The 14969-nt window shown below is 54.0% G+C and overlaps 1 protein-coding gene across 1 annotated transcript in view; it reads right to left on the minus strand.

Annotated features, from left to right (window-relative positions):
- Positions 1-3647: 3647 nt before the first annotated feature.
- The window catches only part of Notch1 (notch receptor 1), a 45236-nt gene continuing 33914 nt past the window's right edge, over positions 3648-14969 (minus strand). Inside the window, exons 23-34 of the mRNA XM_052181907.1 lie at positions 14631-14888; positions 14437-14549; positions 12886-13457; positions 12286-12687; positions 11151-11299; positions 10023-10239; positions 9736-9823; positions 9485-9650; positions 8309-8604; positions 6880-7027; positions 6685-6782; positions 3648-5522 (exon numbers count right to left, since the gene is read on the minus strand). Coding sequence (XP_052037867.1) covers positions 4074-5522; positions 6685-6782; positions 6880-7027; positions 8309-8604; positions 9485-9650; positions 9736-9823; positions 10023-10239; positions 11151-11299; positions 12286-12687; positions 12886-13457; positions 14437-14549; positions 14631-14888 — 3956 coding nt within the window. The 3' untranslated portion in view covers positions 3648-4073. The remainder of the gene's footprint in view (positions 5523-6684; positions 6783-6879; positions 7028-8308; positions 8605-9484; positions 9651-9735; positions 9824-10022; positions 10240-11150; positions 11300-12285; positions 12688-12885; positions 13458-14436; positions 14550-14630; positions 14889-14969) is intronic.

Here is a 14969-nt window from a genome sequence, read left to right on the forward strand (position 1 = left end):
GGTGGTATACACCTGGAATCCCAACCTTGGGAGATTAAGGCAGGAGGATGGGGAGTTTGAGGCCAACCTGGGATACCTAGCAAGATCCTATCACAAAATAAAAGAGAACTTGTTGTGTCCATGGGACAAAGTTCTGCAAGTTCCCATTTTGCTTGGGTTTCTTTGCTAGTTTTAGTAGACTCACAGATTGTGGAATTGTGCATTGACAGGTCTGGGGCCTTCATAGTGCCATCCAGCCTTCTGCCTTAGACACACACAGTGCTGGCTAGCCGTGCAAAGCCAAACGTGTAGGCATTGCCAGTTATACCCATACCCCGAACCCAGGAATGGCCACTCTGTCCTCTGCCTTTGAAGCTTTACTTTCTGAGGACATTTCATAAAGATGAGACATTTTTCTCTGGGCCCCATGTCCCCCTGCAGGTCACCCATATGTTAGCAGGTCTCAGAGCTTTGTTCCTTTTAATGGCTGAAAATATCCCACCGAATGTGTAAGAGTGCATGTACAAAGAGAGACGGTATACACAGAGAGAGGTGGGGTTGGCAAGTCCCAGAGCTGTACGTGACAGGCTGGAGACCCAAGAACAGGCAATCTTTCAGTGGAAGACTGAAGGTGGGAGATGATTCTTGTTCTGCCACAGTAGGTGGGATGTGTCCCCTCTGACCTTTTATAGTCTGGTCTCTCACTGGAGATTTGCCCACACAGGTAGGCCCTTGCTTTGGTCTGCAAATGTAAATATTTTTCACACCAAACCCAGTCCTAAAGTGTTCTTGGTGGTCCAGCCATCGCAGTTGTGGACACCGGGCTGCACGCACCATTGTGGATGGTGCTCTGGAGAGCACCCAGGCCTGCATATGGGCCTGCTAAGCCCGTTCTGAGCCGTCATTTCCATTCCAGACGGAATTTTGGGGGTGCTAGTTCTCTGGGCAGAATTTAGGCTCAGACCTTCCCCTTGAGGGCAAGAATGAGACACTTTATTACAATTCTGTGTGTGAGCATCTGTTCTGGGACCCTGGGCCCCCTCTGCTTTCACAATGTGCAACACTGGGCCGGGACAGGACATCTGAACTTGATGGATTCACATTTGTCCTCAGATGCCAGGCTCAGAGAGGGCATCACATTCCCATTGTCACTTTGGTTAGAGACTCCTGCTGTGCCCATAGGTGAGGGCCAAGTGGAGAGACCCAGGCGGGCAGAGGGAGATCCACACCTGTGCTGTTATGATTTCTTTCTACAAAGGGCTAAGATGCGTTTGTAACTGCTGGGCTCTCTGGCTAGATGAGTGCTGCTAAAATTCCTCCCCGGGGAGATAACACTTCCCTCCTCCTAAGGTCCTAGGCGGTCTACCAAAGGTCTACCAAAGCCCACATTGGAACTCTTTACCTGTAGTTGTTTGTATTCCAAATGTTAATTATGTTCCCCAAAGCTGCACGGGAAGGTCTACTCTACTCGTAGCCTTTGGGAACCTGTCCCCAGTGGGTTCTGATTGGTCAATAAAGATGCCAATAGCCAAGAGCTGGAGAGGACAAAGGTAGACTTCTAGGATTCCCAGGCTTGGGACTTGGGGCAGTGGGAGAAGGGAGAAGGGGGAGAGGAGAGACACCATGCCTGAGAAAAGTGCAGGACAGAGAGGCACAGCCACCATGGGAAGGAACTGGGAGAGCGCTGGCCTTGAAGGCTGCCCAGCTGGGCCTGGATCCGTGAAGACAGAACATAGCATTAGTAAGCAGTAAGTCAGAACTATCGGCAGGAGGCATTTTTAGCAACATGGAGGCTAGGCAGCTGCCCAGCTAGTGTGCTGAAAAAGACATACAAAAATATCAAGACTGTGTGTGTGTCTTTCAATCAGGAACATAAACCATTGAGTTGGATAGTAACCTGCTGCCGGGATTTATTAAATAGATTAATACATTTACCCAGCAGGGATCAGGCTTTCCTCACAGCCACACAGATGGAGTCTCTCCACTAGTCTTGATACTCTAGTACCTCCCTGAGGTCATGCACAATTAGGGCAGGACTGCATACAACAGGCATCATGGATAATCAGGCAAGGGTCCTTTGAGTCCCATGACCTTCCCAACTCTCTGAGGGGGAATATAAGCAGTCAGCTAGCACAGCTGGGATGACCCTTTGCAAGAAGACATGCTGAACTCTAAGAGGTTGGGGGTTATTGGGCTCAGAGGATAGTCACCTACGACAAGGTAAGGTGCCTTGACTTCTCTGCTGCTCACAGGAACGGAGCTGACACCAAGTCCACACCCCTAAGGGGACGGCGTCGACTCTTCTGGGAACTGTCCTCCCATCTTGATGCCCTGCACCGTACAGCTTCTTAGAATGACGTGTCCCCAGGACTGACGTCTGCTACTGTGTAAGCGAGGGTTTGGATTTGGTATTTCAGTGTGCGGTGGCCCTTTCTCTGCCACACTTCCTGAAAACTGAACCAAACCACACTCCAAGTTTAGCAAAATGTGGGCAACCATCAGCATAATTTTTATTGCAAATTAGTTAACAAAAAAGATGAAAAAATACATCATTTTCATTACCTACAGTTTTGCATGTAGATATTTTTTTTAAAGTTTCTTTTTTCTGTAAACTACACTTTATTTTATAAAACATGGTACGAACATCTTAGGATGTGTCTGGTCATATCTACTAGGCATGGCACAGACATTGCCCCCCAAAAGGCCAGGAGGAGCTGCCCTGAGGAGGGGGGCAGCTGCCCCCAAAAGCCCCCCGCACACAGTGGCTGGGAAAGGGCTTGGTGGACAGCAGATAGGCCATCCTGGGTTGTGCTCTTAGGAGCTACTGGTTAGGCAGCTGCAGATCACGAGGCCTGGGTCACACTGAGCTGAGCCACGGTCTGACAGCCTCATCAGCTTGACGCAGGACAGACTTGTTCCTTTAGATTTTTTAAACAAAATCCATCTTTAAACATGTATTTACAGATACTTATTCTGCCACAGGCGTATACTTGATACTGCAAGAATCTACTGTGAGCACAGCCCTGAACCAGGACGGGTGGCCCAGAAGCAGAGTCCACCCACATTCCAGCACACTCAAAGCACGTCCCCCACCCAGGCCAGTTTGGGGATCAAAGGCCACACAGCTTGAGGTCTCAATGCAGGCTACTCTGGTGAGTCCACAATGCAAATTGGAGCCCTTTGGCAGTCAGAGGTGTTGGGAGCCCAGGCACAGGCAGGGACGGTCCATCCTCAGTTGTATTTGGATGATGCTGTTCACAGAGAGATGCACAGAACAGTCCAGGCAGTGTCTTTCTCCAGAGGCTGGCACCACACCCTGCATGGCTTACTGGCTCAGGATGTCAGGAAGGGGACAGTGGGGCAGGGCAGGGGGAGAAGTACTCCCAAGGCCCATAAACACTGCTACAGAACACTGGAGCCTGCAGGTTCATGACATACTAGGCAGTATACTCAACACATGCCAAGGACACTTCTTTAAGCACACACTGGTGGTTACAGAAAATGTACAAACCACATCATTTGACTGGCTTCCTGTTTTAGATACAAAACTAATCCATGTACCCAAGGTTCAAGGTCTTGACCTGCAAATCTCAGGTGACGCTGGGAGGAGGGGCAATGAGTGTGGGGGTAGCCGGCATCTGGGGAGAGGGCGAATTCTGGCCATGGCAGTCCCCAGCCTTTCTCCTGTCATGGTTTTTTTTTTCCTTTCTTTTCAATTTTGGAAAAAAGCAATCAATAAATAAACAGCATTTACAAATCATGAGTCCTTGTTCATATTTTATAGACACACAGGGAACTTCACCCTGACCAGGAAAATCACGGCTCTGAGAACTAGTTTATTTTCTTGGAACAGATATGTTTTTCCCTAGTGCCATAGAAAACAATACATATAAATAAAAAGGCAGTGTTTCTGTGGAAAATAAAAGTACATAAATAAATACTAAAAAAAAAAATGGAAATTCTTGTCCTCTTATTTTGTATAAAAACATTTTTTTAAAGGCTCCTTTGGTCGCCCCAGCATCCTGCAGCGCTGGAAAGGACTCCCGACAGGGCTTGGGAACCGGAAGCTGGGGTCCTGCATCCCACAGCTCTGTTTATTTAAATGCCTCCGGAATGTGGGTGATCTGGGACGGCATGCTGGTGGGCGGGCTGGAGATGCCCTCGGACCAATCAGAGATGTTGGAATGCGGGGAGGAGCTGGACCACTGGTCAGGGGACTCAGGGGATGGGGTGAGGAAGGGGTGTTCTGGCACCTGCAGCTGGTGGCTGGGGGTGTTGTCCACAGGAGAGCTGGAGTAGCTGTGCTGGGAAGGAGGGGTCAGGAACTGGGTAGTGGTCATGGGTGGGACCAAGGAGGATGACAGTGATGTGGGCAGGGCCTGGCTTTCCTGGGGCAGAATGGTGGGTACAGGCAGACTGCTGGGGCCCAGTGGCTGTACATCCGCCTGGCTGGGCTCCCCACTCAGGAAGCTCCGGCCCAGGTGCCCATTGGCTGCTGAGCTCATACCGAGGTGTGGCTGAGATGGCGGTGGCTGCAGGTTCTGAGGCTGGATTTGTAAGTTCTGTGGCTGCACCTGCTGGGTCTGCACCAGGTGGGGCTGTGTAGCCAGCCGTGTGTTGGGCAGGCCCTGGTAGATAATTGGGGACAAGGAATTGGTGGAGAGGCTGCTGTGTAGTGGGCCCATCATGCCATGCTGGAGGCCAGCTGCCTGTGTGCTCAGTGTGCCCGGCGTCACACCTGGCCGTAGTGGGTTGTACTGGCTGGGCACCATGCCATTCTGGAGGCGGGGAAGCCACTCACACTGGCCATTCAAACTTGCTGGTGCACCCACGGTGAAATTCATAGCCCCTGTGCCATTGGTACTCAGCACGGTGCTGGCACTGGAGGCTACAGGCAGGTGGGAGAGGCGTGGAGGGGGTGGCTCAAAGGCCAGCCGGCTGCCTCCAGCCAGTGATGCCATCTCGGGCTTGGCTGCCACATTCAAATGGCTGATGCCCAGGTGGGTGTCAGGCATACCAGGCAGGTGGCTGAGAGGCATGGATGGAGACTGCTGGAATGGGGAGGGAAGGAGGGGCGGCGAGGCCACATCTGACAAGTAGCCATGGGGTGACTCGAGGGAGTCCACAGGCGACAGCATGCTGGAGCTGTCCAACAGGCAGCCCTTGCCATCCTGGGACTTCTTCCTCCGCGCCTTGAGGTCCTTAGCTTCCTTGCTGCCACATGCCAGCCCTTTGGTGCTGGGCTTGCGGGCCTTCTTGCCCTGTGTGGCAGACTTGAGGTTGCCCAGGTAGCCATTGGGCGAGCAGAGTGTGGGAGATAGAGTGGGCGTGCCACCCAGGGCAGTGCCATGCAGCTGTGGGCTGCGCACCAGGTTGTACTCATCTAGAAGCCGCACGATATCGTGGTGCATCCGCTCCTGTGCAATGTCGCGTGGCAACCGGTCCATGTGATCCGTGATGTCCCGGTTGGCAAAGTGATCCAGCAACACTTTGGCGGTCTCGTAGCTGCCCTCACGGGCGGCCAGGAACAGGGGAGTCTCCTCCTGCAGGACATGGACAGGAGGCACATGAGGGAGCTGGGCCTGGTGTAGGACTGGCTGAGTCATTATGATGCATGGCCTGGGAGGAGGGGCTAGGGAAGCAGTGCTTCCTCTTTCTCTTCTCGGATCTGGAGAGGCCCAAGCATCCTAGACTACCAGGCTCAGGGAGAAGAGCATTTATAGTGGAGCCCTCTTAAGTTATCCAAAGTAGCTAGGAACTCAGTGATCATCCTGCCTCAGCTTTCCAGTGCTAGGAAGCACACCTGGCTGGCCCTAAGTCCTTCTTTAGAGAACCTAGATTTAACACCTCACAGCCCCAGAGTAGGTTTGTGGGATAAACCCATAGGGTTTCCCCTGTGTGGAGTCAGACTGCTAAGAACACAATGAATTGTGTACCCTTTACCCTCCTCCCCAAAATGCATGTACAAATGCTGCAATCCTGGGATGCCTCCTTTAAGGATGGACATGGGGAAGGTACTTCCTGCCCAAAGGGTCACCAGTGGCTAAAGCATCTCAGCTCCTTCCAGGTCTGCTCTGCCCAGTAGACACAATCATACAGGTCTCTGTGAGGAGTGTGAAGGGCCTAGGCGCCTACAGCACTGTCTACCAGGCTCAGATTCTCTGTCTAACCACTGGCTCGCCTTGGACCGTGGAGAACCTGTGTTCAACAGCAAGGCCTGGTGCTGACTCCTGCTCCATTTCCTGGCCTGCAGTGGAGCTGCTAAGGGAGGCACACACTCTGCTTCTGAGCAACTAAGCAGTCCTGAGGAAGCAGCCGGCCTTGCACAGAGGCTGGGACGAGGTGGGGAAATGCAGTCCAGCTCAGCAGAGTTTCCTTATCCCAACGGAGGATGGTAGTGGTGGGCCAAGCCAGGGGCCTCGCAGGCCTTAAGAGACAGGGCCACTCCATCCCTGCCCCTTGGCCAATCCTGAACCCCTAGGCTCACCACACCCACCAGGGACAGAAGGGGACAGAAGGCAAGGCTCAAGTAACAGTGACATAGGACAGCTGCCACCGCCTCATCTCATCTCCAACAAGAGTGTGGGTTATTGTATCTGTTGTCGACTTGGGAGGAGTCAGATACTCTCAACAACACTCTAAGTGGTCAACGCATGCACCGAGTCCTCGTCATGCCCCTGTGGTTAAGGCAGCCCCTGAACTTGCCTTGTTGTTCTGCATGTCCTTGTTGGCCCCGTTCTTCAGAAGCACAACAGCAGCATCCACATTGTTCACAGCGGCTGCCCAGTGCAAGGCCGACTTGCCTGGAAAGGAGGAAGCAAGGAGCGGAGAGGGCGCGTTAGGGCCGAGCGGCCAGGTACTGGCTGATGGCCTCAGGAGCCGGCTGTAGCTTGGGCCTACCTAGGTCATCCACAGCATTGACGTCAGCATGTGAGTTGATGAGGTCCTCTAGCATGCCCTCCACGGCCAGGCGCGCAGCCAGGATCAGTGGTGTTGTGCCATCGTGCATTCGGGCATCCAGATCTGTGGCTCTGTTCCGGAGCAGGATCTGGAAGGCAGGGATGGATCAGGCAGAGTGATCTAAACGCAAGCCCCTATCTCCAGGAGCCAATGCCTGGATTGGGCTCAGCTGTTCCCATGACTCAGATGAGTCCCCGAGGAAGACAGGAGCTACATTCCATGTGCAGGGGGGCTGGGACTCTTACTCCAGTCCCTGGTGACAGTGGGGACCCACGGGACCACAGGTGGTCTCATCTTTTGGTCATGCCTGCCAGAACTACCTCCAGGTTAAAGAAATCAAACTGCATAGCATGGGGGACAGAGGGGAGGGTAACCAGGATGGGAATCCGGCTCATGGCCCACAGCCGTACTCAAACTGCCACGGTGGGAGGAATTGGGTGGTGGCCTGGGTAAGGGTTCACAGCACTGCCTGGATTCCCACAAAATGTGCACACATCTGTGTATGCAAGCAAGGCAGGCATGTGGAGAGCTGTACACAGGCTCTCCCTGTTCTGAGAGGAGCGCAATTTAACCTGAGGCTGATCTCAACCTCTTTTTGCTATTTTGAAATAGGGTCTTTCTACGAAGACCAGGCTAGCCTCATGCTCACAATCCTCTCAGATTTTAGAGTGCTGGGATAATAGGTGTACATTGCCTTGTCTGGTTTAATTTCTCCTGCAGACTGACAAAGTGTGGTTCAAGTTAAGAAATGATTAAACGACAAGCTTTTTGATTTCTAGTCTATTCCCCATTGGAGCCTGCTCCAGGGCCGCCTAAAGGACGGGTCTGATAGCAGGGGTCACTGGCTGGCAACACGCAGAAGCAACTGCTGGGGATGGTCCCTGCAGACCCAGGCAGCTAACTCCTTAAATCCACCCTGGCTGGCTCCAGGCCTCTAGGCAAAGCCAGGAGGTAGGTTTGCAGGCTAGGACCAGCAGCCTCTAAAGCCCTCCTTCTGCCGCCATGGGCTATGCCTGCAGCCACAGCTGAATGGGGTGGGGCTAGGTCGCAAAGTATTGGGGTGGAGACCTCAAGTCAAGGCCATAGCCTTGGGACTAGAGGGTCTTACTGAGTGTAGAGAGGCCCTGCCTCTCCCTGTAGGTTCCTCAAGACCACCTTCAGCCAGCCTGCTCAGAGAACACAGGTGGGGCTTGATGCCCTTTCAACCTGGTCTTCCTTCAAACTACAGTGTGGAGGTGCCAGCTATCCCTGTACAGTTGCAGCTGGAATTAGAGATTGCAGGTTCCATGCTAGTCAGACCACTGTCCTGGTCTGACTGGCCACAGACCACAGACAAGATCTCTGGCCCCAAGGATGCAGTGTTTCCTACCTGGAAGACACCTTGAGCATCTGCAGAGACTGCTGCATGTAACGGGGTACGGCCCATGTTGTCTTGAATGTTGGCATCTGCGCTAGCCTCCAGCAAGCGCTTAGCAGCATCTGAACGCGAGTATCGGGCAGCCAGGTGCAGGGCAGTCTCCCCGGTGCGGTCCGTCTGGTTGTGCAAGCTGGCACCCTGGTAGATGAAGTCGGAGATGACAGCAGGTGCATCTTCTTCTTCTTCACTGTTGCCTGTCTCAAGGCCCCCTCCACTGCATGAGGCAATCATGAGGGGTGTGAAGCCATCTGCAGGGAGGACAGACACAGGGGCAGGTGTGGGAAGGGTGGTGTTAGCCTCAGGGAGGGCTAACATTCAGCCAGAGCCCTGTCAGTCCTGCTATAGCCTTCAGTTTTAGGGACCCCAGACGAGGTCCCCAAGGATGCAGTGTTGTCTCCCTGGAAGACACCCAGGACCAACATGGTAGAAGGAAAGAACCCACTGATACAAAGTGTCCTCTGACCTCCACGTGGGCACTATGGTACATGTGTGCCTCTGCACTCAAATGAATAGATGCTTTAAAGCATAAAATAAGGGCTGGCGAGATGGCTCGGCAGTTAAGAGCACTGGCTGCTCTTCCAGAGGTCCCAAGTTCAATCCCCAGCACCCATATGACCGCTCACAACCATCCATAACTCCAGTTTCGGGCGATCTAATGGCCTTTTCAGGCTCCCCACAGCCACTGGGCATGCATATGATACACAGACATACATGTGGGCAGAACCATGCACATAAAATAAAATATATATCAATATATTTTATACACACCTATATGTGTATAATTTTAAAACTCAACACTTTAGCTGGGCATGGGGCCATACCTATAATCCCAGCATACTAAAAACTGAGACAAAAAAAAAATCATATTTGGTGCTAGCCTGGTCTATAGGGTAAGACCCTGCCTCAAAAAAAAAAAAAAAAAAAAAAAAAAGGGAAAAAAGGAAAAAAATTAACTATTGCAAAGCAGCATTTCATGAAAAGTATTCTCTGGGGCAGCGGGAGCTGGACGTCAGCTCAGGGGAGGATGCTGCTCTGACAGAGCCACTCAGTGACCCAGCCCTCCCCAAGTCCTACTGGCCTCTTAAGTCTATGCTAGGGGATGTGCGCGTGCGTCTCCAGTGGCCTTACCTGGTCCTCGAACATTGACATCCATGCAGTCAGCATCCACCTCACCCTGAGGCGGTGTCGGGGCCATGGCAGACATGCGCAGGTCAGCCGCGTCCAGGTGCTGCTGGGTCCACTGCCGGTGGTCAGTCTGATCATTCAGGTCAGGAAGAACCACTGGTTCCTCAAACTGAGTTTGGACAGAGTAAGCAGAGCCTCGTCACTTGGGGCCGGAGTGGGAGGTGCCACCCAGGGAAGCACTGGACTGGACTTACCCGGAACTTCTTGGTCTCCAGGTCTTCGTCCCCCCACTCGTTCTGATTGTCGTCCATCAGGGCACCATCGGAGGCATTCTTCAGGGGCCTGGGTCGGGGGGTAGGGAGACTGAGCGGGTACTCCGGGAAATGCCCTGAAGCCACAACTCACATGGGCATCCTCTATACGTAGATGGGCTTAGGGTAATGGACGGGGATGGACGGGCCCATGGGCCCGCAGGAGCTAAGCACCCCCTCCAACCCTGCCACTCACCCAGACACACACAGTGGGAGCAGTGTCCACTCACTTGAGGCCGACTGAGTCCTCGCCGAGGGGCTCTCTCCGCTTCTTCTTGCTGGCCTCTGACACTTTGAAACCCTCAGGGAACCAGAGCTGGCCATGCTGCCGCCGGCGCTTGCGGGACAGCAGCACCCCACAGCCCACAAAGAACAGGAGCACGAAGGCAGCTGCTGCCACATACATGAGGTGCAGCTGCGAGGGCAGCGGAGGCTCCACCGTCTCACCTGCGGGCAGGGGCGGCAGGCAAGCACCCCGCGTCAGGCGTGGTGATGCTGTGGGCTGGCGGGGGGCGGAGGACTGGCTCCACGGCCAGTGCCTCCTCACCCACTCTCCTCCATCCCACCCCCCAAAATAAGGTCATTTTCTACGTGATTAATCAGAATTGCAAACTATCGCTAAATTCTCTCCTGCACCAGCTGATCTGTCTGGAGACAGTGCTCACTTCTCTCCTTTCGAGAAGGAGGATTAGCGAACTTCAAATCACTGCGCTCGCATTGAGCCGTTAAGACAAAGGATTTAGGGGGATTTTCAAGATACAAACTTCAACACTTCACATGACACCGATCAATTCTTCTCTCTCTCTTAAAAAAAAAAAACACAAAAAACCCTAGTAATGATTTTGAAATAATATCCAACAAAGAAAAATCAGGGGTAAAGAATGAGGAGAGAAAAAAAGGTGTATGTATACTGTCTGGTATACGTATACAGCTCAGGGACAGCTTTTACTTATGTCTCCCACTCTGCACAGGGAGAGAAGGCCACGGAAAAAAATCCAGAAAAGCACTTCCTGAATGGGGAATAGCAGCAGGCACAAGGAATGAGAGAAAGCCGCCCGTGACCCTCCCAGACAGACCGCCTCCACCCAAGAAACCCATCCCTGAAGAGGCAGGGCTGGCAGGCTAGGGCACTCGTCTAAAACAATTTAGTGTGTACAGTGTTTTGCCTGCATGAATGTCAGGACCCTGTACATGCTTGGTGCCTGCAGAGGTCAGAAAGTGTTGGACGCCTTGGAATTAGAGTTACAGTTAGTTCTAAGATGCTGCATGGGTTCTGGGATTTGAACCCTGGTCCTCTGCAAGAGCAGCCAGTACTCTTAAGCACTGAGCCATCATCCCTCCAGCCCCTGATCACTCACTCTTTACGGCTTCGATTTTGTAGGGAATGTTGAGGCTGCCAAGTGAGGCGAGAGCGCCTAGGAAGGCAGCCACATCGGTGGCACTCTGGAAGCACTGCGAGGACGACTGTACACACTGCCGGTTGTCAATCTCCAGGTAGACAATGGAGCTGAGAACACACACGGTACAGGAGAGTGAGATCAGATACACCCCAGTATGCTGCCTGCACACCAGCTCTGACTCCCTGTCCTAGCACCCTGACCCAGAGGGCACAGCAGACGACAGCCTGCAATAGGACAGTCTCCCTGCAGCCCCCCGTTTTCAGCACTCAGCAGGGGCTCAGTCTACTGCCCAGCCTTGCCCCTTAGGTGCACAGCACCCCCTTTCTTCACAGAGTAGACAGTCTTTAGGCATCCTATGCCCTCGAGAGCAGTGCCCAGTGCTCCACAGAACTGCAGGCATGCAGCTGTGACTCCCTGAGGTGTAGCTTGAGGCATCAGCAGGCTCAGATGCCAGACATCTAGCTCTCTCATGCCAGCCAAGTCACCAACACTCAGTCACTGGCCTCTCAGACACAGGATTCTAACACAGCCTCCAGGTGACAATTCATATCCGACCTTCGCCACAGTCCCATGCCAAGAAAACCAGGACTAGGAACCCCCGGGGTCAGGAGAGACTAAGGTGCCACCAGGCAGATGCCCAACAGCTCAGGCTCCTGGGACCTCCAAAGGCCTGGCTGGTGCGTCCCTGCCTATCCCCAGGTGGCTCTGTGCAGCACTCGGGAGATGTGCCTCCTCACTGCCACCTTTGGCTCTCAGCCTTCAGGGCTCAGCAACAGTGCCCTCAGCACCCCTCCCTGCCTCCTCTGTAGTATGGATAAGGGCTGTAGTGACTGAGGTGCAGGATTGGTCTAGGATGATTTAGCCCCAGGGGACAACCTGGAGGCTTTAATCAGCTTGGTCTCCAACATCTGGCACATAGTGGGGCCTGAAAATCACATCTGGGCAAACACTGGCTCCTGCCAGGTACTGGCAGAGGGATGCCTTCATCATCCCAGATACTTTCTGACCATAGAGAAAGGTGATTACTACCTCCCCTGAGGTTACACCTCCAGGGTTGAGATGCCCACAACAGCAGGAGCTGGAGCTCACTCACCCACGGATGTCCATGGGGTCCAGCTCCCTGCGCTGGCGCCCACCATTGGTGCCAGGAAGCAGCGACGAGGTGGTCCAACCCACCGTCGAGCGCTTGATCGGGTGCTTGCGTAGCTCTTCCTCGTGGCCGTAGTAGGGGAAGATCATCTGCTGGCCTTGCGCGTCACGCTTGAAGACCACGTTGGTGTGAAGCACGTGGCTGAGCTCCCGCAGGAAGTGGAAGGAGTTGTTCCGTAGCTGGTCAGGTGGAAGCAGCACCACCAGCACCAGCGTGCCGGCTGCCAGCCGCTCCGGTACGTGCTCGGCACAGTCTAGGCCATCCCACTCACATTCCGCGCTGTTACAGCCCTGGTCGCAGTGGCCGTCACTGAAGTGGTCCTTGCAGTACTGGTCATACAGGGGGCTGAGGAGGTACAGGGCGCACTCAGTCCCATCCCAACCTGCGGACCTCAAACCCACCTTGAATGGGCCAGACCTGAGAAATGTGCTTGGTGACCCCTACGGGCAGGGACAGACACTGGCTTCGTGAGCCTAGTGTTTGGTTTGGTCTTCCCGTAGCATCCTGAGCCCTGGGTCTCTGAAGAAACTCCACCTTACTTACTTGCACTGTCCCTCGGTGAGCTGGCAGTCGAAGCCGTCAAAGAGGCAGCCGGCCGAGTTGCACTGGCTGTCACAGTGGCCGTCACTGAAATACTTCCAGCACTGCAGGGACTGCGTGCAGTTCTTCCAAGGGTCGTTGAAGTTGAGGGAGCAGTCGCCGCCATCCCAGCCACACGCGTGGTTATTACACTGCAGGTTGCAGACCTTGTTGCCTGCGTCTTTCTGGCACTCGGGCAGCTCGCAGGCCTCCTCGATCTGTGGTGGGGGGATGTCACGCCCAGCGCCACCTGTGAAGCTGTAGTCCAGGATATGGCACAGCAGTCCGTTGAATTTGGCAGGGCATAGACAGCGGTAGAAAGGGCTCTCGGATGTGGGCTCACAGGTGCCCTGATTGTAGCAGGGGTTGCTCCCCACACAGGGGCTGCTGGCTGGGAACTGGCACTCGGGCCCAGTGAAGGAGCCCAGGCACAGGCAGGTGGGGCTACGTGGGCCTGAGATGCACGTACCACCGTTGAGGCAGCGCAGGCTGCCGCAAGTGCGGGCATCGTTCTCACACGTGGCGCCCTCGAAGCCCTGTGGTAGAGAAAGGATGGTGCATTCAATCAGGGTGCATGGATTCAGGGACAGCATGCACACCCCAGCCAAGGCCTGGCCACGGTCTGGTCTGTGACCTGTGGAAGGTATCCATGGCCTTGAAACGTCCTCACCATAGGAAGGTCAAGGATTGCCAAGGGCTTCAGGAGTCCTAGGAGTTTTTAGAGCCACAAAACCTGAGGTTGACGCTGGCTCATTGTATGTGTACAAATCCCTGTGTGTCGACACCCAGAGCAAATACTGCATATTAGTGCCAGCTTAGATTGTGACTCTCAACAGTGTCCATGCAGGACAGCACCACAGGAAATGGCCAGCAGGGTGGGGACTTGGCCCTCCTACTAAGTTCTCACACAAACCTAAAACTGCTCTATTTAAGAATGTAGGGCTAAGACACAGTGGCAAAACATCTGCCCAGCATGTGTGACATTCCCAATACAGCGCAGCAGGAAATAAACTTTTCAAACAGGGCCTTGTTCTGTGGCCTGAGGTACGTCAAATACAAGGCAATCTTTCAGCCTCAGGCTCCAGAGTACTGGAACCACCGGCATGTATGGCATATGCCACTCAAGGTTTTTTGTTTTTGTTTTTTTTTTTTTAAAATCCTGAGACAGGATTTCTCTGTGTAGCCCTGGCTGTCCTGGAACTCACTCTGTAGACCAGGCTGGCCTTGAACTCAGAAATGCGGCTGCCTCTACCTCCCAAGTGCTGGGATTAAAGGTGTGCGCCACCACTGCCCAGCCATAGCTTGTTTCCGCCCAGTTAAGAACCTGCTCAAGTTTTATGAACAAGCTGGGGGGTGGACAGGAAGAAGCACGTGACTTGGACCCTAGCCTCTGCTAGAGGTCTTCAGGCTGACTACCCAGAGTGAGGGTGGGGGAAGCAGACCCACCCAAGAGTCAGGGTTCAGGCACCCTTAGACCTGACACCCTTGCAGCCGCACAGGGCCAAGGACACCTACCGCAGGGCACCTACAGATGAATCCACGGGCGGTGTTGGAGGCCACGGCACAGACGCCCCCATTCTTGCATGGTTTGCCCCTGCAGCCGTTGATGACTGACTCACAGCGGCGTCCTGTATGAAGGGACAGTAAGGAGCCAGCCCTCGTTGACCCCGCCCATCCACCCGTTGGACCCACCTACCCAAGGCACGCACCAGTGTGGCCAGCCCGGCACTCGCAGTGGAAGTCATTAACTCGCTGTACGCAGTTCTGGGTGCCACGTGGGTCACAGGGGTTGGAGAGACACTCATTGACGTCGCCCTCACACCGCTCCCCGACGAAGCCTGGTGGGCAGGTGCAGGTATAGCCACCCACCTGGTCCACACAGGTGCCGTTGTTGAAGCACTTGGGACTTCGAGAGGCAGGGTCGAGGGGAGGAAGGCAGTCATCAACATTGATCTCACAGTGCACACCTGCAGAGTGACCACAGACACCATCAGAACATACGGACTACTCTGCCCCGTGTGGCCCAGTCCAGCAATCAGTTAGGAACT

Source organism: Apodemus sylvaticus, chromosome 5 (genome assembly GCF_947179515.1).
Source record: "Apodemus sylvaticus chromosome 5, mApoSyl1.1, whole genome shotgun sequence".
Classification (NCBI taxonomy): Eukaryota; Metazoa; Chordata; class Mammalia; order Rodentia; family Muridae; genus Apodemus; species Apodemus sylvaticus.